This window comes from Vipera berus (genome assembly GCF_964194415.1).
Source record: "Vipera berus genome assembly, chromosome: 1".
NCBI lineage: Eukaryota > Metazoa > Chordata > Lepidosauria > Squamata > Viperidae > Vipera > Vipera berus.
Window position 1 is genome coordinate 326,833,182 of NC_138202.1, and position 23,299 is coordinate 326,856,480.

At 34.6% G+C, this 23,299-nt stretch overlaps 1 protein-coding gene across 2 annotated transcripts in view; it reads right to left on the reverse strand.

Moving 5' to 3' along the window:
* The window catches only part of PSME4 (proteasome activator subunit 4), a 98,211-nt gene that overhangs the window by 64,582 nt on the left and 10,330 nt on the right, over positions 1–23,299 (reverse strand). Inside the window, exons 2-11 of one of the 2 annotated variants that reach the window (XM_081313372.1) lie at positions 21,373–21,513; positions 19,426–19,542; positions 17,904–17,963; positions 14,326–14,370; positions 12,546–12,695; positions 7,811–7,874; positions 6,424–6,498; positions 5,136–5,258; positions 2,941–3,033; positions 637–902 (exon numbers count right to left, since the gene is read on the reverse strand). In XM_081313372.1, coding sequence (XP_081169498.1) covers positions 637–902; positions 2,941–3,033; positions 5,136–5,258; positions 6,424–6,498; positions 7,811–7,874; positions 12,546–12,695; positions 14,326–14,370; positions 17,904–17,963; positions 19,426–19,542; positions 21,373–21,513 — 1,134 coding nt within the window. The remainder of the gene's footprint in view (positions 1–636; positions 903–2,940; positions 3,034–5,135; positions 5,259–6,423; positions 6,499–7,810; positions 7,875–12,545; positions 12,696–14,325; positions 14,371–17,903; positions 17,964–19,425; positions 19,543–21,372; positions 21,514–23,299) is intronic. The other variant, XM_081313373.1, reaches the window with a different exon arrangement.

Below are 23,299 nucleotides of genomic sequence, written 5' to 3' on the forward strand. Positions count from 1 at the left end.
TGGGTCTTTTAAGGACCTGCAAAAGAAACCCATTTTTTCTTTAACATGTCCATTTCAAAAAGGACCCAAAATGTTTGACCATATGCATTCTTGAGGAACTCTAGGGAGCAGAGAAGATATGCTGTCAAAGCTACATTTTTTCCACCTCTTAAATGATATTTGCTCTTGTTTAAACCAATAAAAATGGAAGGGTAGAAGTTTAAAAAATGAGGGATTTTATAGCTAAACCTTGATCTTGTCAAAAGTTCTTAAACTGTGTTTTGTTAGAAATGGCAGCATGAATATTTTTTAAAAAATAAACTCATAAAATAAGTAGTAAAAGATTGTGGTGTAAACTAAAGCATACAACTCATACAAACATGCAGAGGCACAAACAATAAATCTAGATTCTCTTGTCATTCTGAGTGTTAAAATTACCCCAAAAAAGACAATGATTTAAAACAGATAATTTTGAGGTATGTGGACTTCAACTCCCAGAATTCCATGGCTAATACGGCCATGATTAAGAGTTTTGGAAACTGAAATCCATACACTGGGGAAATACTGGTTTAAGGTTTGGAAAAATGCTGACTTAGAATAACATTTCCCGGTTATGTAAAGTAGATAAACTTTTTCTGGCTTTTAGATAGTACTCACTTTTCAAGTACTGGTGGGATTACCAACTCAGGACGCATTAGTGCAAGATTCTGTAGAGCTTGGGCTGCCTCTAAACTTCCAGTTTTGCTAAACATTGCCAGCAGGACAGGTTGTATAATGCACTCTACAAATTCTGTTATGTCCTGATCAGTAAGCTTATGGCTATCGGGCACAGGATTTAGCCAGCTCATCTTCTTATAGCGCTCACGATGCAGTCTTCTGACTATATTACTGGGTAGACGCTGAAGTAGCTTCATTAGCTTATTCTACCAGAGAAAGGCAACAAAATTCATTCCAATTAATTAGAAGCAAGGAAAAGAGCCAAAACTATTTTGATTTTTACATTCTGTAAATCTAGACCCTTATTCAGCAGTCAGCTATGTCTGTCTGTTTTGAAAATATTTTATGTATTGGGCAGAATGGGAGATGGACCAGAACCTTTAGTAAAGAGTTTGGATTTGATGTCAGGGAGGTTGTGGGCATAGTAGTATCCTTCTTATAACACAGCAGAACAACAATATTCTTCCATTCTTTTCTTGGTGCTATCTTATGGTAGATAGTTATCTCCAGGGAGAAGCAGTTTGCTTTCTCTTCCTTCCTCAGTCCAGTGATACCTATTGTCCACATCCCCAAACTCATTCATTAAATAAAATTCATCTACTGACAGCAGCAGCAATGCTGAATGGAAGCTAAGCAGGTGTTTAGTTCTGGCAACTAGGTTCCAGGAATCTAATAGTTCTGGTTTCAATACAATTGAAAGATATCAGAATACAGAAGTTTAATCCAGTCTAATACTACAGAGGGTGATGTATAGTTTTGAATCGTTTTCCACTAAAAAAACAATGGGAGAGCTCATTAGGATGAATAACAGATGAACAAACTGGCAGGCAGGCAGTGGTGCTACTAAATGGAAGGAAAGGCAGAGCTGATGCTTTGCTGCATTTTGAAGTAATTTTATTTTACATATTCCCTACTTCAATCTTGGCATTATGACAAGCAGATTGGTATTAAGCATCAAGGCAGTTCCAATCCCTATCTAAAAGCAGAACAACTATGTACTTGATCCACAGATGATCTCTCTGAGCCTAGATAGCATCAGTAGCTGAAGCAGTATGACAACTTTGAGTGCAGGAACTACTCTTGTATCTTGAACTTTTATGAATGATGCATCTCATGAAAAGACTAGACTTTTGTTTTCTTTCCCTGTACCTTACTACTATTTACTTATATAAATTGCAAGGCAATTTTTGTAGAAAGAAAATACATTTAACTCACTTATTTTTTTATTTTTTTAAACAATTTCATTAATTAATTTATCACCAACTAAAAATTCACTTAAATGGACACTGTACAGATTTTGAATTTTTTGTAAAAAAAAAACTTTGGATCAGGCATAATGCTATTCAGTTTTTAATACAGTTCACAGCACCAGAAAGAAGCCATAAGGCAGGGGTGTCAAACTGCTGGCCCGTGGGCCGGACGCATCATCCAGAAGCCGCACCCACCCATTGCCGGCAATGGCAAAACGGTCCCAATACATTGCGCAACGTCACGTGATGTCGCATGTTTCACATGTCTGCCATAAGTTAATTCCTTTCAACTTGCTATTGTCTATATAGATCTACTATGCTTGGTTCATACATGATTTTGAGCTATAGTGAAAGGAAAGCCTGATTAGGACTGTTCAATATTGCTAATAATGATACTTCAGGCTCAGTAAACAACTGTATTGTATCTTCATTAGCCTTTCACATGGTTAATATACTTATATATTCTCATCTAGCTCTTATTACCCATTACACAAGGGGTAATAGAATTGAACTCTGATTTTGATAACTATAACATTCTTTATAAATTAAATTTCTGACATTTCTGGTCCTTTCATCTTTGATATAGCTCATATCTGGAAATAGAATACTACTGTGACAACACCTCTTTCTCACTTCCAACCTTTAATATTTATATTTTCCCTGTTTAATTTTATAAAAACAGGTGCAAATCCTTGTCCTAACTGCCCCAGCTTCTACACCCCATCTTTTTTATAGTTCTGCATCCATTTCTAGATCATAACGTCTCTGGAAAAGCAAATGAGTTAACTCTATTTCCTATAAGCATTATATATACTGTTGGCACTACAGAGGAGGAAGAGTTGCTGCTGATCTTATAATGTTTGAAAAATCATATTTAGCATACATATTTGTTGAAATTAGTGCCTGAAGAAAATGGGCTTGACAAAATTCTATACCAACACAATGTTTAAAGTCTTGATATCAAGCTTTAAAGAGAAGATAGATATATCCTTACCAACCAGCGACCATTATTTGAGGGATGATAGAAAGATGCAATACTTTGGAATAATCCAGCCAAATGCTTTTGTACAAGCTTGCTTGGTCCGCCCTATCCAAAAACAGAGTTAACAAAGCTATTTAATACAATTTCAAACCTGTAGCGCAATTTTAAATTCAGTTTTAGTGGGCCCACCTTTTTCAAAGTTATGGCCTCCTTATTCTAACATGTAGAAATATGTGAAGCATGATATTCTACTCCAGAAAGGCAAAGTTGTAATTTAAGCTAATTGTAAAATAGCTATCACAAGGTATCATAGCCTCTACAATGTAATATAATGCATGTAATTTTTCATGTTAATCAGTTCCTAGAAATCAGTGATTGTTCTCTTTCACTGACAATTAAAATATACCACTTTAGGGTCTGTGATAATGCACCATTTCTCTGTAAATCACGGTTAGATTTACTGTGAAAATATTTCCTTACAATTGAGAAGAGGTACTCTCTCTCCTACACATTCCAGAAGCAGGCTAGAAAGTTCCTTTTGTAATTTTTGAAGGACAAGCCAGATGAAAAGTTCAGAGAAGCAAAATTTAAGGAGATGTAAATATGAGAGAAGGTTGAATAATGACATCTTCTCTGATAAGTATGTTTCCTCCTTTTCTTTTTTATTGCTTGGGTGGGCTGTTGGTAGAATAATAGAACAGAATAATAACTTTTATTGTCACTTTGAATGTACACTAATTGGCATACATTAAAATGAATTTTGTTGCATTCAGCTCCCAAAGGGTCCTGTTCTCACTGCAGAAAAAAGATTTTTACAATAGATACAATGTATAGATACACCTTTCTTACTGATTGCCTCATTCAGTGACTGTTTAAATTTACAATGAACTTGAAAAAGTAACTTTAAAACCAATGCCAGAATATACAACTTTTGCACTTTCCCTCAGTCATGTGATTGCCATTACAGGAAGCCCTCACTTAATTGGGACCATCAACTCTGCCTTAAACAAAGCTTCGCTAAGTGGGAAATCACATGACAGCAACTGTGTTTTCTGGCTGAAAAGAGACAAGACTGCTCAGTTTTCCACCTTTTGCTTTTATTTATTTGTAAAATAAATAAAATTTATTTGTAAATTGTATAGGCCGGCCATCTTACCTCAAGGCCTTACCTTGATTGCCCTTCTAACCACTTCTGAGGAATGCTCAAGTGCCTGACTATTGTCTTGTACATATCAAAAGCAATGCAACTACCGACGGCAACTAGGCTGTGAGACATGGGTACACTATTTAAATGGCTTAGGAAATTCCTCTATCTCTAATCTCCCCTCTGGCGGGACGAGGGGGGGGGAAGAAAAAAAAAGCAAGCAACTTCTGTAGGCAATCTTTCCTTTGCCCGATCCTTTCCCTCTATAAGTATGATCACATTCCTATGTGTAGAAGAACAAACAGCTTACTGTCTTGCAATCCCCTTTACTCCAATCTCTCTGTTCTGTAAGGGTGGTGAGGGAGAAAAAAATACAGGTTGGGCACAAGATAACATGTACTGTCTATAATGGTAATCATGTGACCAAGGGATGCTGTGAAAGTCATAAATGGGCTGTAAAGTTATTTTGTCAGCATTATCATAACTTTGAACAGTTACTGAACAAATAGTTGATAAGTAGACAACCTCTATTTTGTAAATACTATACATATGCAGATAAGGGGATAAAGGCTGTGGTCTCATAATTATCTACAACAGAAAACAACAGCCACATAACTAAGAAGCTGAAATTCAATTATCCAATAATATTTAACCAACAAGTTGTTAATCAGAATAAACAATTTACTCCATGTACTACTAAAATATAGCCTATATGTGTTAAGGTGTGCTGACCATTTCTTCTAATGTTTTCTTTTGAAAACTGAAGGGACAGAGACATTCTCTCATTTGTCCTGGAGGTCTTTACTGTCCTGGCTGTCCTGAGGACATATGCTTCCTATAAAGCAGTTATTGCTATTTTGTGTACAGTAGAAAGACAGTTGCTAATATTGTAATTCAGGTTTTTTTAAAGGAAATTATCCATCTGAGCTCTTGGTTATTTTCATGAATCTGATGCTCATTAAAGTAGTAGTTAATTTAAGAGTCAAATAAGTTGACTTATTTACATATCTACATAACTATACAGCTTACTCAATATCCTTTGGAAAAAGAAAAAAGATACTACCATCATAGCTGTGATCCACATAACTGCATGCCCTATGTCATAAGCATTTGTTAGGAATCGTGGAACCATCATCTGATTGCTTCCAACTGGAAGATTCAAACTACGCAGTATTCTAGTAAATATCTGCAGAAAAGGAATTGGGAAATTAAATAACTAAGCTGTATCATGAATATTTGAATTTTGTTATAAAATTAACCAGAATATTGGAACCCTCCAAGTTTAAAACCCTATCTCCAAAATAAACAAAACTCGATTAAAGGAGATGGCATTGCTGCTGGCGCAGAACTAATGGAAAACTCTTCAAATTAAATTTATATGGTAGAAAACTGAAATTTCTGCTTTAGCAATCTATATTGAGATGTCTCTCTATTGCACAGTAGCCACTTTCACATCTTGACAAATTGTTGGCAGGCAGATACGCATGCCAAAAGCATCTGGAAAGTATCTACATAACTTTCTGAAGAAATTCAATTAGCCCACTGGATATTTTCTTTTAAATGAATCAAATATTCAGTATTGCAAAATCAATTTCTGCTCTGGACACTAAATCTGATGACCCAGCTCTCAACACTTCTGGTTAAAGAGAGAAGTTAATCATAGTCCCAATGAATTTTAAAACTGCAACAAAATGTTGTAATTAAGGCATGATTTAGTTTTAATTCACAGAAATTAAATTACAAAATATGACAGATGCCATGGCTGCTAAAAATTATAAAAATAATAGATCACTGTTTTCCCCATTACTATCACATTCTTGCAACTGGAAACCACATTAATTCTTCAAAGGTTTTATTCTTTATAGCAAAAAACAGAAATCCCAGCAAATATCATGATGGTAGTTTAAAATTTAAGACCCCAGTGTGATAACATTTGTTTACCATACTTTAAAAGGAATAGATCAGCAGAAATAACACTCTTGCTTATGTTTTTTTTCTTTTATATAAACAAAAATCCTTAAAATATAGTTAAGACTTAAACACAGTTAAGAGAAGTCTAATAGGTAGGGCAAGACAGAGAATAAAAACAATTCTGCCCTCCTAATAAAAAGTTCAAGATTAATCACAAAAAATTATAAATTACAGCTTTCCAACAATGTTGACAAGATAAATGATTTTAAATGTAATAAATACACTTAGGATAGGGTACACAATTTTTATCTTCTGAACTAAAATAATGAGAGACAGAGAGACAGAAACAGAATGAATTAAAACTGCATGTTTTGTCAACAGAGAAATCACTTGGAAGATCTTCTTGTTAATATTCGTAGTATTTTCATATTAAATATTACCTTTGGAATATAGGGATCCCAGTTGATATAGCCTATGTTATCAGTCGCCAAACGTGCAAAAAGATTGACTAGATGCTAGAAAGAAAAAAGCACAGACCACATTTTCATGATACAACATCAACATTCAGTATACTATTAAGGTTTATTCCTGTTTTATTCCTATAGCTTTCTCAAGAAGTAGGAACACATTTCAGAATATTCGTCATGAACCGTGGGATCATAAAGTAGCTGAAAAGTTGCAAAGCAATGACCATAATAAAATTACTTTAATAGCAACAAAAATTGCAAGGGGTGTTTGAACAATGAACAGATGTAAACAGTAAACAAGTAAACAGTACAGTTAATCAAATAAGTATTTTTCATGTTTTATACAGGCTTATAAAAAGTAAGGTGGGTATCTGAACAAGAGATATTCCCATTAAATTGGCAAACTGGTTTCCTTCAGAGAAGAAATGGGACTGAAAAAAACAATAGTCCCAGATAATCATTCAGAGACTGAAAAAGGTAGCAGGCAGGAAGTGAGTTAATAATAAGAATATATTATATATATATATATATATATATATATATATATATATATATATATATATATATATATATATATATATATATATATATATATATATATATATATATATATATATATATATATATATATATATATATATATATACATACATATATATATATATATATATATATATATATATATATATATATATATATATATATATATATATATATATATATATATATATATATATATATATATATATATATATATATATATATATGGAATAATTATAATATAAAAAGGAAGGCCTTTTGGTTAATTGGCAACTAAAGTAGTAGATCCTGGGACAGAGATAATATGGTAAAGACAATGAACATGTGGCTTTCCAGGTGTTGCTGAATCCTGACTGAAGCTGTGGGGAGCTACCATTCTGCAACATCAAGAATGCCACAGATTTCTCACAAAAACTAAAAAATATAGAACCAGAAAGTAATAACAATGAATTCTCTTCACAGATTTCTCCCAGACAAATTTGCAATAGACAAATTTCAATTAGGCCTTGGTTAGAGTTCTATACTGCACTGCTAAATACCTACTAGTTATCCCATTATTAAAGGAAAAACCAGATTCACCAAGGCCAAGGTTTACAAAGACCTAGGATACAAACAGAGAAGCAGTATGAGAAAGAAGAAATTCTCTTCCTCCTGTCAACCGGCAGGTGACATGTAGGTGGTTTCTGGCAATGATTAATATTTCTCTGCAAGAAGGGGTAGCGACCCAATCTTTCAAGGCACGGTTATTTCTAATACAATTATCTATATATCATCTTTCTAGTAAAAGCAAGTGGGAAAATAGGTGGGGTACGTTACTTACCCCTTCCCATTGTGGAAGATTTTGAACTGAAACCCAAAGGCCTAGAAATTCATCAAGCCAGAGCCTGCAAGACAGTAAAATCCCACCAACAGAATTTTAATATGCTAAAACAATTTGTTTCCAATATCTAATAATACATACTTAGTACATTATAGATTTCAAAACCAATGTGTGTGTGTGTCTGTGTGTGACATATATCTTATTGCAATAACCCTATATTCTATGAAAGTGATTTTATTATGCATAATGAAGAAAAATGCTCAAAATTAGCCACACAGACTAGACTTCCTCCAACTGACAAGTCTCCAGTCATACTGCTGGTTATAGAATTTGGGAAAGGAAATGATCTTTACAGTACAAACTTTTAATAGTAATTTTATTAAAAATTATAATTAAAAATAAAAATAGAAACTAAAAAAAGAAATTAGAAAATAGAAGGTGCAAAAAAGAAAAACAGAATTGAAAAAATAGTAAAGAAAAAGAAAAGAAATATATATAGAGAAATGATTTCACCCTTCATTACAAGTGTAATCAAATTTAGGAACCTATCACCTTGTCTTAAAATAAAACAAATGATCTCTTCTTCCTTTATCCCATCTCTTATCTATAAACAAATCCTTAAAACTTCATATATATCATATATATGATTTTTTTTAGGAGCCATGTTGGCACAATGGTTAAAATGCAATATTGCAGGCTGACTCTGCCCATAGCCAGGAGTTTGATCATGACCAGCTCAAGGTTGACTCAGCCTTCCATCCTTCTGAGATCAGTAAAATGAGGACCCAGATTTTGGGGGGCAATATGCTGACTTGGTAAACTGCTTAGAAAGGGCTATAAAGCAGTATGAAGTGGTATATAAGTCTAAGTGCTATTGCTGTTTTTTCTTGTCCCTTCTCACAATTCTTCAAAGTTTTAACAACTCTCTTTTGTAAATCCACTATTATTTATTTTTATTCATTTATTCATATCCCACCTTTCTTATTTTCACAAACAGCTCAAGGCAGTAAACATATCCAAGATTTTTCTCTTCCTGTTTTCTCCATAACAACCACCCTGTGAGGTGAATTGGGCTGAGAGATATGACTGGCCCAAGGTCACCCAACTGACTTTCATGGCTAAGGTGGGACTTGCACTCACAATTTCTTGCTTTCTAGTCTGGTACCTTAACCACTAGACTAGATCACTCTTGGTTTGTTATTTGTAAATCTCTTTTAATTGTTACGACACCAGCTACTTTCATTTGCATGTTCAGTGCAGCATCTTTTTCCATATCATTCTTGTAGTCCATAATTTTTAAATCACGTTCAGATTAATTTCATTCTTGTCCGATAAAACTTGTAAAACTCATAGCAACTTTTAATCACACTCATTCTATAGAGGCAGGCATTTTTAAAATTAACTTCTGGGTCTATTGTTCAAAAATACCCTTCAATGTATCCAATGTTAAAATATTTTGCCCCACTCTATATTAATAAGGCAAATTTAAGTGTTCTTTTCCTTTACTTGTAATCTTTGTTCTTTCTTGTTTGTTTCCAGTATCCAACCTTCAAATTTTCATCCTATCAATTTTTTTAAAACAGAATTCAAAACAAAAGCATTTTCCGATGGAAAAGATTCTTATAATTAATTACATAATCTTATTTCAAATCCATCTGGACCCTTAGTTTAGTTGGATCATTCCAAACTCAAAATCTTTTGCTGTTTATTTCAACAGGGGGAAAAATTACACTTGTATTTAAAACTTCTTTCACCACATAATGGAAGAAAACTCATCCAGTGCTACAAAGTGTGTTGATTCAGAGGTTCTTAATAACTGAAAAGCAGCTAACAATTTCCCAAAGTGGTTAGAACAGGAATTATTCAAACTTAAGTGTCCTTCTAAAGACGATGACTGCAGGCTGAGGGGGAAAAATAGTTATTCCCTTGTCTCCCGCAGTTCTAACACTATCACAGATCACTGTGTTATGGTGTTCTCATGAGGAGCAATTGTATGGAGTACTTGAGTGATCTCAAGTCCTTTCCTTCTCTGGAGAGGAAATGCAAAGAGACGGTCTACTCGCCAGCTCTTCATTCTGCAACGGTTGTCTGCTGAGCCGTCTCTGGAAGTCCTACAGCACAGGCTTCCAAGGGCATAATTTATATTGGGGTGGGTAACCTGCAGTCCACAAGTCCATTTTTTGTGATTCCAGATATCCCTTAGACCACACCAACAAAATTTCATCAGTGAATTGCAGATAATCAGTGACTCAGTTTTCCTCAATTTTGAAGCAAACAACACATGAGAACTGCAACATGCTAAAATTGTCTTGTTTGAAAAGACAAAGGAAAACGTCAACCTCCATACACACAAACATACATTAACTTCATATTAAGCAATCTGTAAATACAGTCTGTAATTTTATTAATCTTTGTAATGATTAAAACACTTGAGGCTTCTTGACATTTCATTTTTTTCCTAACTGAACTGTATGTTATAAGACTTCACAATATATGGAAGGAAAGACATAAATACTATGACACATATACTGATAATATAGGTAAAACAGAGCCTATCTCCAAAGAAAAATATCTATGAAAAAAATGCAAGTAGAAAAATTGTTATGAAGTGATATCCTTTCTTAGGATTAGCTATCTGCAAAATAAAACAACAATTTATAAAACAACCAGTGAACTATGAGATACAGTCTAGAGGGGGAAAAATTCCTATGTATCAGCAATTGAGAGAATTGCTTAAATGACCTTGAAATGATAACTCCAAAGAGAAGCCGAATGTGAAGCTAATTATTAAGCACATTCAAGGATAGTCTGGATTCTGGAACAAAATGGGAGAAATATATGCAACTGTCTTAATTCATGGGACCAGCAAATATGAAGAATATTTTAAATGTTCTTAATGCAGTTAACTACACTAACTTAATCAACTCAATAGTTGCACTAAGAAACTATGAAGTAATCACAGATTGAGATAAAGGGGGAAGTTACTATCTTTTTATGGACATTTTTTAAAAAAACTATATGTATGTAAAATATGTACAGGTAGTCCTCATCTTACAATTCCAATTGAATTGGGACCAGAGGTTCAGTCATACATCACTGAGATTTTAAGTCAAGGCAAAAAAAGAAATGCAAACAGTTAAAGATCTTACAAAGCTAAGAAGATATAATTTGCTTTCTTTTTAAATGGATTGAAAGGGAACTCACCTAGGAACTGGTAGACTTTCAGTTCCAAAGGTACTTCAATCTTAAAGGTGCAATTTAAAAAAGTAAAGCTCTGAAGTGATTAAAAAGATGAGGTTTGTCAAACCTTGAGTACATGAAAGTACATTTATGGCTGAGAGCATGATGGCACCCACAACTCACAGCTGAAGTAGTGGCTGCAAAACATCGATTTCTGCAAGCTACACATAAAAATCTCACACCCAGCTGCCTTTTCAACCATGATATTCCCACAATTTGCAGAGCAGAGAAAAATCTAGATGTTAGTTTGCTTTGCCTCATCAGACTCAGCCCAAACTTTTCTTGGGCAATTGTCATACAGTCCAGTCCAGTCTCTGTAAGCAAACTTTACTAACAAAAATAAAGTCGTAGGGACTTTTGGAAATTCTCAGTATTTGGTGAAGAATATAGTGCCAAAACTTTGGAACTTTTTTCCATTTATTTAGAAAACACATCAAAGTAAGTAAGCTACTGTTGATTTCACCATATTGTTTAGCTAAGATTATTTATTAGTAAACAAAGCATGATAACTTTTGTTCCAACTCTTTCTCAAGACATTTTCAACTTGAGATTAACAGGGCATTGCAACATAATTTGTCTGTACTCAAGATTGCAGCCTAAATTTCCTCCAATTGCTTTTTCGAGTTATGTTAACCTACATGGCTGTTTCTAACACCTGACCTATATCCTACTTTTTTATTATTATTATTTGTATACCGCCCTTCTCCCGAAGGACTCAGGGCGGTGAACAGGGCAATACATGTTAAAAAACAAGAATACAAAAGTTAAAAGAGATTAAACAAGATGCCCAAAAGTATAACAATAAGTTAAAATACATAAAAAGCAATAAAACCAAAACCCATCACCCATCAGGCCAGGCCGGCTTGTTCGAACAGGTAGGTCTTTAGATTGCGCCGGAAGGAGCGAAGGTCGGGCGCCATCCGGAGCTCAACCGGAAGATGGTTCCATAAATCCGGCGCGCCCACAGAGAACGCCCTCCCCCTGGGGGCCACCAGTCGACATTCTTTGACCGGTGGAACCCTGAGGAGGCCCTCTCTGTGGGAGCGCACTGGGCGGAGGGAAGTTGATGCCGGCCGCAGGTGCTCCCTGAGGTATTCCGGACCCATGCCATGAAGGGCTTTGTAGGTCATTACCAGCTTTAAGAACAGGATTTTATTATATTTGGTATAACAAATTAATAAAGTTTCAGAATTTCTAGCACCAGAATTTCATCAAGAACTGAATTAAGCAACAATATTGATAGAATGATACTGCTATTCACTGAATAAATGATTTTAACTGAAAAACAAACCAACTAGACTACTGAACTAGAGAAACAATTTTTAGGCAAACTGGTAAAATCTTGTCCCTTAAAATTTAGCATTCAAAACAAAAGTATCAAGGTAGTACAACAGTAATTATTACATGTGATAGTAAAGCTCAAGTTCACAAATATCAGCTTTAAATAAAATAGAAAATCATATCAAAATGCTGCAAACTAGTAAGATCAACTTACTTAAAACCTTTATGATGGCACTCTGGAGGAAGAGTGGTAGGTAGAAAAAGTTCAAAATACGTGATAGCTTTTTGCATGGTAACATCAAAAGGGCACATTAATGGCCGCCATTCATCTAACATCTCTGCTGTGGCACTTTCTGGGAAATAACTAACAACAAGAAGAATTTTTGCATCAACATATATTACTTACTTGTAAGTAATCCCTATCAATAAATCTGAGATACAATTCATTAAGAAACAATAATAAAACATAATATTCTAAAAAAGTACAAACTAAACATGTTTCTGAGACCAAAGATCTACTAGCTAGATATTTACAGCATTGAAATAAAATCACTGCAGTTGCCAGCTTTGTCTCATACAGTAGAGCAGACATGTCAAACACAAGGCCTGGGGGCCGGATCCAGCCCACAAAGTGGTTTCATGTGGCCCGCAAAGCCATCCTGGAAACAGTGAGGGAACGGCCCCCACTGCCTTGGCCCTGACCCAGAGACCCTCCTTCTGCCAGAGACCCTCAGATCTATCCCACTCCAGCCCAGGCCCCCATAGGCACCCTTGATGCGAATGATGTAGAGCTGGCCATGCCCACCCAGTAGGCCATACGCACTCTAGCCACGCCCACCCAGTAGGCCACGCCCACCCTGGCCATACCCACCCTGCCCCTTGAGGGCAACTGCAATGCTGATGCGGCCCTCAATGAAATTGAGTTTGACACCCCTGCAGTAGAGGATTTATTTCATAATTAGACTTCTATATCTAAGAGAATCCTCCTTCAATAAGTTTTTAAGAAGAGACTGGACAACCAGTTGTCTGAAATGGTATATTTCCTGCCTGAGCAGGGGGTTGGACTAGAAGACCTCCCAAGTCCCTTCCAACTTTATTATTGTTGTTGTTGTTGAAAATATTTGTAGCTCAGAGTTGAAATGAGTCCTTGGTGCTCTTCTAAGCCTGGTTTTCTTTCAGTCATTTCAGTGATAATGTTATCTAGCTTGGATAATAAAACATCTTCAAGAAAATAACTAAGCTCAGAGAGAACCAAGGTCCCCCATTTCAATCCTGAGCTACAAATATTCTCTTTTATAGATCTGTTACAATTAAATGAGAAAAAAAATATGTCCCATTCCTTGTTCTCTGAGCAGTTTTCTAAAATAAAATCTAAAGCATTGTATAGCTTGGAACTCTTAATTTCTTAATAGAAACTTTCTCATTGTCTTTTGCATAATCCTTTGAAATAACTTTGTGATCCATCTATATAGTATTTCAGGGCAATTGTCAGGAATCAGAATTTCTCCAGTTCAAATAAAAACACTGAAATAAATGAAATGCTATCTTCTATAAGACGATCTAACACAGGCATGATAATTGTTTAAAATAGGTGCACTGTAATTTCTGCCATTCTACAAATTTGAAAACACTTTAAAATAATGCAAGAGATATCTTGAAATGTAATCATGAAAACATAAGGGTCAAATAGTCACTTTACTTGGTTATGTGTTACCCCTCATATATAAAGTAGGGATAATTTACAGTAATGGGAAGTTTCCAAACAATTTTAGCTATAACTTGTTAGCATTCTAAGCAATGTATTTATATGACGGTTTTCTACCCTACCACTGAAGGTACAACTTAATCAGAGGACTCCTCTTACCGAGAACAAGGCCCTATGAACACATAGGTTTTTTTTCAATTTCATAAAGAAGACAGCTACATATGCGCAAGGTAGTCTCAGTATCAAAGAGTTTAAAAAGTACATAAAAATTGAAAATGGTTGTACTTACAGTCGACAATTTTTCACAAGAGTCTTCAAAACACTTTCTACTGAGCTAAAAGAAAAGCAAAAAAGGAAAAAACGTAAATAAATTATATTATCCTATTTTTATAAGAAGAATATAATGATATAATTATGCAAAGCCTAAGAGGATATTGATTCAGTTTCCCACTACCTATGTACATGCAGCTGTTAATTTTACTTAAAGATACAGACTTAGTTATAAGTATTATAGTTGATTTTTAACTTTGTTTCTATTTCCCCTAGAGCACTGCTTCGGCCACATAAGGGTTCATGCTTTTCCTTGTATCTCAAACACTCCACTCAGTTTATTTCAGTTTTCAAAAACAAAAAGTCACATAATAGTAAATTAGATTTAAAAATATAATTGAGTAAACTGCATCACACATGCAAACTTATTTGCCAATTATTTTCCCTGTCAATATGTTTTGAGATGCTACATGTTTTTAAAACCCGTATCTTATTATGTACAAAGGAACTATCCCTGGACCATTGTGTTTATTGACAAAAGCATTCAAGGGCACTCAAACAGTGGCTTATTTCCAAATGCTCTATAATACGGATTATCTAGTCTTATTTCAAGCTGTTTCTTGGTGCATTTTTGGCACTGCAACCTCTCAAATAGTTTTCTGGGCTGGTTACCTACACTGAGATAAATGCTTTACATGATTCTGGTCTCATCTGATGCATATGTTTCAAAAAGTATTGGGGAACTAATCTGATTTTTTTTCACAAACTAATTTTGCTACAGAGTTCATCGCTGCTTTGTTTTCTGTGAATTCTAACACCCTAGCAATTAGAAAAATAAGTCTAGAAATTTGGGATTATCAACATCCTTGTAGCAATCAGATTGTTCCTCCCATCTAGTTCAGACATGACAGCTCAATTATACAGTATAGTGTTGCAATTCGCATGAAAGGAATACATTTAAGTAGAGTCTGTTTTTGTCAAGAATATTAAAATGGCACATGCATTTCAGAGTGTCTCCCATCAGATCTTTTGAGGTGTCAGAAGAATGTATCTTCAAATAAGAATGACTCTGCCATAGGGATTTATGCTTCTGGAAAATTATGGTTCTATTGTAAACCATAGGTTTACCTCTGCAAAGTTGAAATCTAAGGTTTTAAGCAGGAAAGTGGCATATTTTAGAAGATTATTTTTATTTTTATACATGCCATTTCTTTTTTATTTTAAAAATATTAGTCCTGAGTGATACCTATGACTTACTAGAGTTAAGTAACTGTACAAAAATAAGCAACATTCTCCTGGCACAATAATAATAATATTAATATTCAAATTTCTACTGCACTGCATTCAGGACAGTGAAACTTCTAGCAGTATTAAATTCTGTCCAATATACAAGCCATTTTCATTCAGAATGGCTTGTTTGAAAAAGAGTCAGTAATGGTTGTCTGCCTACAAAATAATATCCTATAGCGTAGAAAGATTCTAGGAGTTACATTACCTAAGAGTCAAAAATACAGAAGCAAGAAGCTAAACAAAAGCTAACTGTAAATCCTTTGCTATCTAACCTCTTTTTTAAAAAAATCATAAATACCCGATAAATCAAAAAGCAGTTCTGTCTCTGAAGTCACAGAACATTGCTAAAACAAAGTACTTCTGTTTAAGCCTGTAGTACCAAATCATAAAATTAAAAAGTCAGAAATCAAGCGAGCAGCTTGATTGTTCTAGCTTTGCCAGATGCCTGCCAAGCCTATTTTTCCAGGAGAGAGAAGGAAATCCACTCCATTTAGCTTTTCTGCTATATTGGAACTTAATTCATTCTATGTACTAGATATAGAATATTTATTGAATCATATAAAGAAAAGATAGTGGGAATGGGGTAAATTACTGACCCCTCAACTGTAATGGCAACAAAATATTATTCCTACTATTGGGGAAACTCAATGTAAAATACATAATTACTGTGAACTAATAAAACCTCATGTTTTCCCATTCTTCCTCATACTGAGTCAAAGATCAATCAGATGATGTTAATCATTTTTAAATAATATAGTTCTTCCAAAGATTATACATGATCAAGTAGTTTTTCTGGCTGTACATTTCTCTCTTCAGGAAACAGCAGAATTACATCACTCATTCTTGGATTAAACAGTATTTCTTCAAAAATGACCAAAGTAGCACAATACAGGATCAACAATCCCAAGGGCCTTTAGATAGTCATCACTTAACAATCACAATTGGGACCAGCAACTCTTATCACTAAGGAACATGGTCATTGAGACATCATGTGACAAAACCTTACTTTTGCTGCTGTTGATCGAAGCACTATGGATTGTAAGTGAGATATCATCACATGACTGCAGCTTGCAAATTCACTGCTGGATTCCCCATTGACTCTACTTATTGGAAGCCAGCTATGAAGTGATCTAATTGAGATCAATGACTGCAGATTCTGGAGATGGTCATAAATGCCCACCATTGCAAAAGATCCAAATTTTGATCACATTACTATGGTGATGCTGCAACTCTTTTAAGAACTGGTCATAAAAATATTTTTCAGCCCAGTGTAATTTTGAATGGTTGCTAAACAGAGCAGATGTTAAGCAACAACCTGTATATGATAAATAAGCCATGTTGCTTTCCTAAGGGAATTGTTAAATCCCACTATTTTTTCCCAAGTTCACCACTGTACAACTCCCAAAACCTAGTCAATCAAGGGACTGTATTCAAGACTCACCTACGGTACTTAATCTTCCAAGGAAAGATACTGCGGGGGAAGGGAGTGTGAGTGGCTGAAAATGCAAGGCACTCCATAATATTACCTGTTGCCAAGCTTCCACAAATGATTGGTTGAAGCACACAAGTCATACCCAATACCCCCTGCTGAATAGTGAAGAAGCCACTGATGCCTTGCCAATATTTTCCTGGATACCATTGAATTCTCAAATCCTAGACTCAGGTGATGTCATTGTATCATACAAATTTCAGAAGTAAGAAGATATGACTTGAGTTAGTAGCTGACAAGGTTAAGCAAGCTGAGTGAATACAGTGGGTGAGCACTTCTCTGTTAATTTTTTATCACAGCAAAAAAATCTGTTATATAATGGCAATTAATTACATTTTAAGACTGGAATCCTAATAATAATAACAATAATATGTACATCGTACTGAAGTTAGTGTGCATTGTTATCACAAAGTGAACTGCAAGTATAAACTAACATTATTCAGATAAGTCTTATCCTATATTTTTAGTCATTCTACCAACCTATGTGTTGAATTAAATTCATGCATTTCTAGATCATCCTACAAATAATGCCTAAAATCAAGTATAATTTATTTTAGGCACCTTAACTATAACTTATTTGTTAACAGGCATTAGCAAGTAGCTATAATTTCAGCCACTTCACACAAAATATATTTTATTGTAATTAAATTTAAATACAGTGCGACATTCCCATAAATTGTGGTGTAATGTTAACATTGGATTTTTCAGTTTTATATGCAGGAAGTTACAGGTATGTGTCAAATGTTACAACTGAACAGGCCATGCACAAAGAAAACACATAGGCCAGAGCTACATAAAAGCAAAATAATTATCCTTACCACCTATGTAAAACATTAAGCACAAATGTTTTAGGTGAAGACAAGCCTGGTCGACATGAACTGAACATAAAGAAAAAAAGGATTTTAAAACAAAATAATGAAAAAAGCAATTGTAGCATCTAAACCAAATAATGTTAAAGCCACAAAAATTATTATTCATACTCCTTTTATTTTAATTCATTCTTCCAAATTCATCCAAAATGAAATATAAAATGTAAGCAATGTTGTCAGAACACCATGAAAGAAAAGGTCGCACTGCACCATTTAATTTCAAAACCAGCCTGCCTGAAAAATGGAAAGATTGCTTTGGCATTTGGTGCTTTCCCTTTAGTCCCTTTTCAGTTTTTATCTGGGAATCTGTTCTTCAAAGGCAGACTAAACACCAAAAATATTGTTAAGCATTTCATAATTCAGTTTGCCTGACTGAAGCCAAAATTATTAACCTAGAACATAACTTGGAAGAAAGTACATATCTTGCCAAATAAGTTAAAAATTCAATTATTAGTGTCACTGTTTAAAAGACCGCAAGCAGCTGCAAGGCTAGAAATGTACTTGTTTCAAGCACTACCCCTTAGCATTAAATAGCTAAATATTTTAAGAGTAAAATTACTCTATACTGTATAGGATAAGCTCCTGCCATTCAAAGTTGAGAAAGGAATTTTCCTCATAGAGGTAGATAAAAGCAATGTTACATGTTAGATAAAACCAACTCAGTAACGTCTTTAGTGGCATCAGCTATCTAAGGCTTAAAAGTAAAGGACTTTTCTAGCCTTACAATCCATAATGCTGTAACCTAAAAATGCAATAGATTAAAACCTGGTTATCACACATGCACAGCGTAGCTAAGATACGCCTTGTCTCTACTAAAACATTAGTTTCCAAAAGTGGATAGACTATAGTTTTGTGCAGGCACTCATTCTACTCATACAAGGGCTAAAAGCAGGGAAAGAATATGGCCAAATGCATCCCCATATCTCAAAGTTGTCATTCCTCAAATCTATGACCTATCTACAATGGAAAAAAAGCACAAAGGATTTTTTTTATTTGCTGGGATAGTATTTACATATCCATATTTCCTAGTACGTTAAATTCCAATAAACCTACAAAGTGTTTGCATAGGGCTTATGTACTTTTCTATTAGTGTATGGTCAGTTCTCATTTCACATCTTATAAAAACTGAAATATATTTTTCCCCAAATAGGGCTATCATATCTGGACTATAAAAATCCACAAAGAACTTTTTTTAAGGTTTTACTGCCATTAATGACTCCTTGGATTTTTGTAACTCAAATCTGGGAGCACTAAATATTTTTTAATAACATATTCCTTGTTAACCACAAAAAAGAAAAGAAAAAAAACAGAATAAAAGTGAACATCTGCTGTAAAAGAAAAATGAAATTATTTTAAATATATTTTAGATGCAAATCAATGAAAGAAATTATATAAATTACAAGCAACAAAATTCAATCTAAGAATAGTGTGAGGATATTGTGAAAATAAAACAAAACCTTTAAAAACTTACTTTGGAAACCAATTTAATCCAAGATGTTCTGTTTTGGAATACAATATACGTTCCAGCATTTCATAAAGTGGTCTCCAGGGCAATTCTAAATCATCTCTTGACAAAAGTTCTTTTTTTCTAAGTTAAAAAACACAGATACAAACAAATTGAATTTGAATCATTACTCACTGACAACCTAAAATATTCTAAGAAAACCTCTTTGAATAACTGTTTAAAATTATAGATCCAGGTCTAACTCTCAGAATGGTATAAACCAGATTATTTTAATCAGGATTACCTGTTAATCAAATTCTCAAACAAATTAATATCATCTAGATTTATGTATGTCTAATGGGGTGGTGGTGGAAAGTAATGCTAGAAAACTATAACATTATCCAACTATTCGTTCACAAAATTTCTGGTTGAGATATCAATATTACATCAAAACTGGCATTCAACATGTTCACTGATATAAATCCTTGCCTAGCAAAACCCTTTTCTACCCTTAAACTAGTGTAAACCAGTATAATTTTGGACAATAGAAATTACAATGTGGATACATACATCTAAGGATGATAAATTTAATGAAGAGAAGGACGAGGGGGTGACATGATAGCAGTATTCCAATATCTCAGGGGTTGCCACAAAGAAGAGGGAGTCAAGCTATTCTCCAATGAAAGCAAGACAAGAAGCAACAGATTGAAACTAAACAAAGAGAGAAGCAACCTAAAACTATGGAGAAATTTCCTGACAGTTAGAACAATCAATCAGTGGAACAACCTGCATCCAGAGGTTGTGAATGTTCCAACACATTTTTCTGAAATTGTATAGGGTTTCCTGCCTGAGCAGAGGGTTGGATTAGATGACCTCCAAGTCCCTTCCATCATCATCATCATCATCATCATCATCATCATTATTATTATTATTATTATTATTATTATTATTATATAAAACTTTTATTCATAAAACATGAAACTCAGTCAACTGAACACTCAAATTGACTGGCACTAATGGTTGACACAGGTTGCTGCCAGCATCCTAGGTATCAACCAGGTATCTCCTTAAAATGTAAGTGTCAATGCTACTAACATCGAATGTTATTGCTTGACAAGAGATGAAGAAGTAGCTATTTCATACATTAAACTTGTGTATTGCTTCAAGACTTGTGTATTGCTTTAGTTTAAAGTTGGGAGGAGGGAAGAGTAGGAATGCACTTTCAAGGCCATTTGTCTCTCTAAAGAAGATAAGGCTTTGGTCTAACGGAAGGGAAACTGATTCTTTAAATTAATTGGAGAATATGATTAATGACAAAATTAGAAAGGTGGAGAATTGTGTTTTAATATATTGTGCAAGGGGCGGAGATTTCAGATTCCAGCTTCTTTTGAGCAAGCATTTGCCGGTGTATTAGGCTAATAAAGGACTTTTAAGGCAAACAATGCCTCAGAGTCACTTGAAAAGCCCATACGTCGGAAACTTGACAGTAAGATGTTCCGAGTAGCGCAGTTTTTTGTAGCTTTGCTGGAGTTATTGCAGGAAGCTGCAATTTCTTGATGTATTTTGCAAAGTTTTTGGACATAGTTCCCAGTACCCCAATGACAATGGGTATCACTGTTGTTGTTGTTATTATTATGTTGTTGTTTTGTTGTTGTTGTTATATGCAAAAATTAAGAGGTATAAAGCGGTTGATTTTTAATGGATTTTGAAAATGCAAGGCTGTACAGCTATATAACCAAGTCTCTAATCTTTCCTCAAACTTAGGAAAACAGTAAAGACACTTACTTCTTTAGTCTGGCTAGGTTTTTGCAACTTCTGACATATAGGGCTTCTATATAAGGCCAGCATGACATCAGAAACAAAATACCAATCAAACCTGACAAAATTTGTTGAATCTCTTAGTTTTAATACCGTATCTCCAGCTGTGGATCATTATTAAATATAGATAGAAGAATGGGGTAAAGCAAAACTTACTTTAGCAAGTTTATTAAAAGTCGAGCAAAACCTTGCATCATGCTGATCTCCAATTTTGGAATAGTTACTAGTTCATACAACAGCTTAATGAAAAGAACATGATCTTCTTTACTAAACTTCCTCCCATAAAGCCGGAGATACCTGTAAAAAAGAAAATTTAAAATACTGTAGGTAAGGTATTTCATTTTACCAACATCCTCATGTTAGTATATGCAATGCAAAAAAGTAAATATAATCAAAATAAATGGAAAAGTACAAAAAACAAATACTAGGTTTAATAAAATTATCCATAGTGAATTCAGGTCAAGACAACTTACAAACATATCTAAATGCAGACCTATTATGGTATTCCTTTTGGGGTTATGCAATATGCAAACCACAGAAAAATAATAATAGTAAGCCAAAAGAATTAAAAAGGAGGAAAGAAGAAAGTATACCTATATCTAATTTACACTGTTATTCATTTTATCTATTATGTTATTCATATTCATGCACATTATTCTATACACACAAACCATTCTTATTTCTCCATGCTTATACACCATCCCATATATTGCTTTTTCTTTAAACTCTTTTGAGGATTTCATCAATTTCGTCTACCATGATTTCTTACATTTGCAGATGTAGTCAACAGACCCACTAAAATTATGAGTATTCTTTTTGCATTTATTCATAAATATATTAAATAATCAAGGGAAAATCACATATCCTTCTTTCACTCCTTGCTCAATGGTGAACCATTCACTAAGCAATTCCATTAAATCTCAAGCATGATTTATTTCCATTGTGCACTATTTTTACCATGTTCAGTTTCCAGCCACTGATCTGCATATTCAAGCAAAACATTACAATTCACATTTTCTATTTTATCATCGGCTTTCTTTAAGTCAACAAATATAATAAACTTTCTCACATTCATACACATATCAAATGTCTATATGCCTTGTATTTTGTAGATGTCAAGATAGTGACCAGATGAGCAGTGTATTGAGTGAGCTGGTGTGGATGCTTTGAGTTTTGTTGTTAATTTGATTTTTTTATCCCCCTTCATCCACACCAGTGTTGTGGGAATCCTCCAGGGAAGAACTTTGGGGGGAGAATATAGTACTTATCAGCTCCCTGGCCCACTGCAAAGCCCTAAGTACATCTAAAGTCTTGATGGTTGCTGGAGTTCACGAAGTGAGGTCGGGGAAGAGAGAGATTGCTCGTGTGAGGTCGGGCATCTGCAAAGGGTGCAGATATTGTGGAGGCAGCAAGGAGGGGTGTGGGTCACCTCCTTGGTGGCAGACGGTGGAAGTCACTAACATCAGTCCAGTGCTATGGACAGATCAATATCTGGTTGCCTTTCAACTCACTGGTGTCAACTTCTTTCTGCAGGAAGATGTTCTAGATGAAGCGCCACAAATGTTGCCTGGAGTTCTGTGAGACAAAGACTCACATGACTCTGATCTGATATGGGTATGAGCCCATATTAGGGATTACCTTATAGCAATAAGGACAGGAAAACATGAATACTTCTTTGCCCATATTTCATCCATTGATAGTTGTCCAGTGGTTGTGTTTACTGTTCCCTATTAAGTTGGGAAGAGTTCAGAATATTGATGATCCAAAAGGACTGTTCAGGTTATCTGTTGGATAAAACTGTTCAGGTTTGCTTCAGCTCAGACTCTGATGCAGCAGGATGAACTGAGGTGGCTGGGACTACTGAGAAAGTAGATAGGGTTCTCTATGCTGTTAATTTGGCCATATGTTTTAGATCTGAGCCACTCCTGGGTGACAAAAAATGGCTAAGGAAGGGACCCAGAGTTTAATCCATATGGTGTCAGTCTTCTTCCTGCCTTTAAAGAGACAAAGAGTGGCCCCTCCTTGGAGCCAATGGTTTTTGTTAGCTCTTCAAAGTAGTCCAGGTCAGGAAACCAAAACCAAG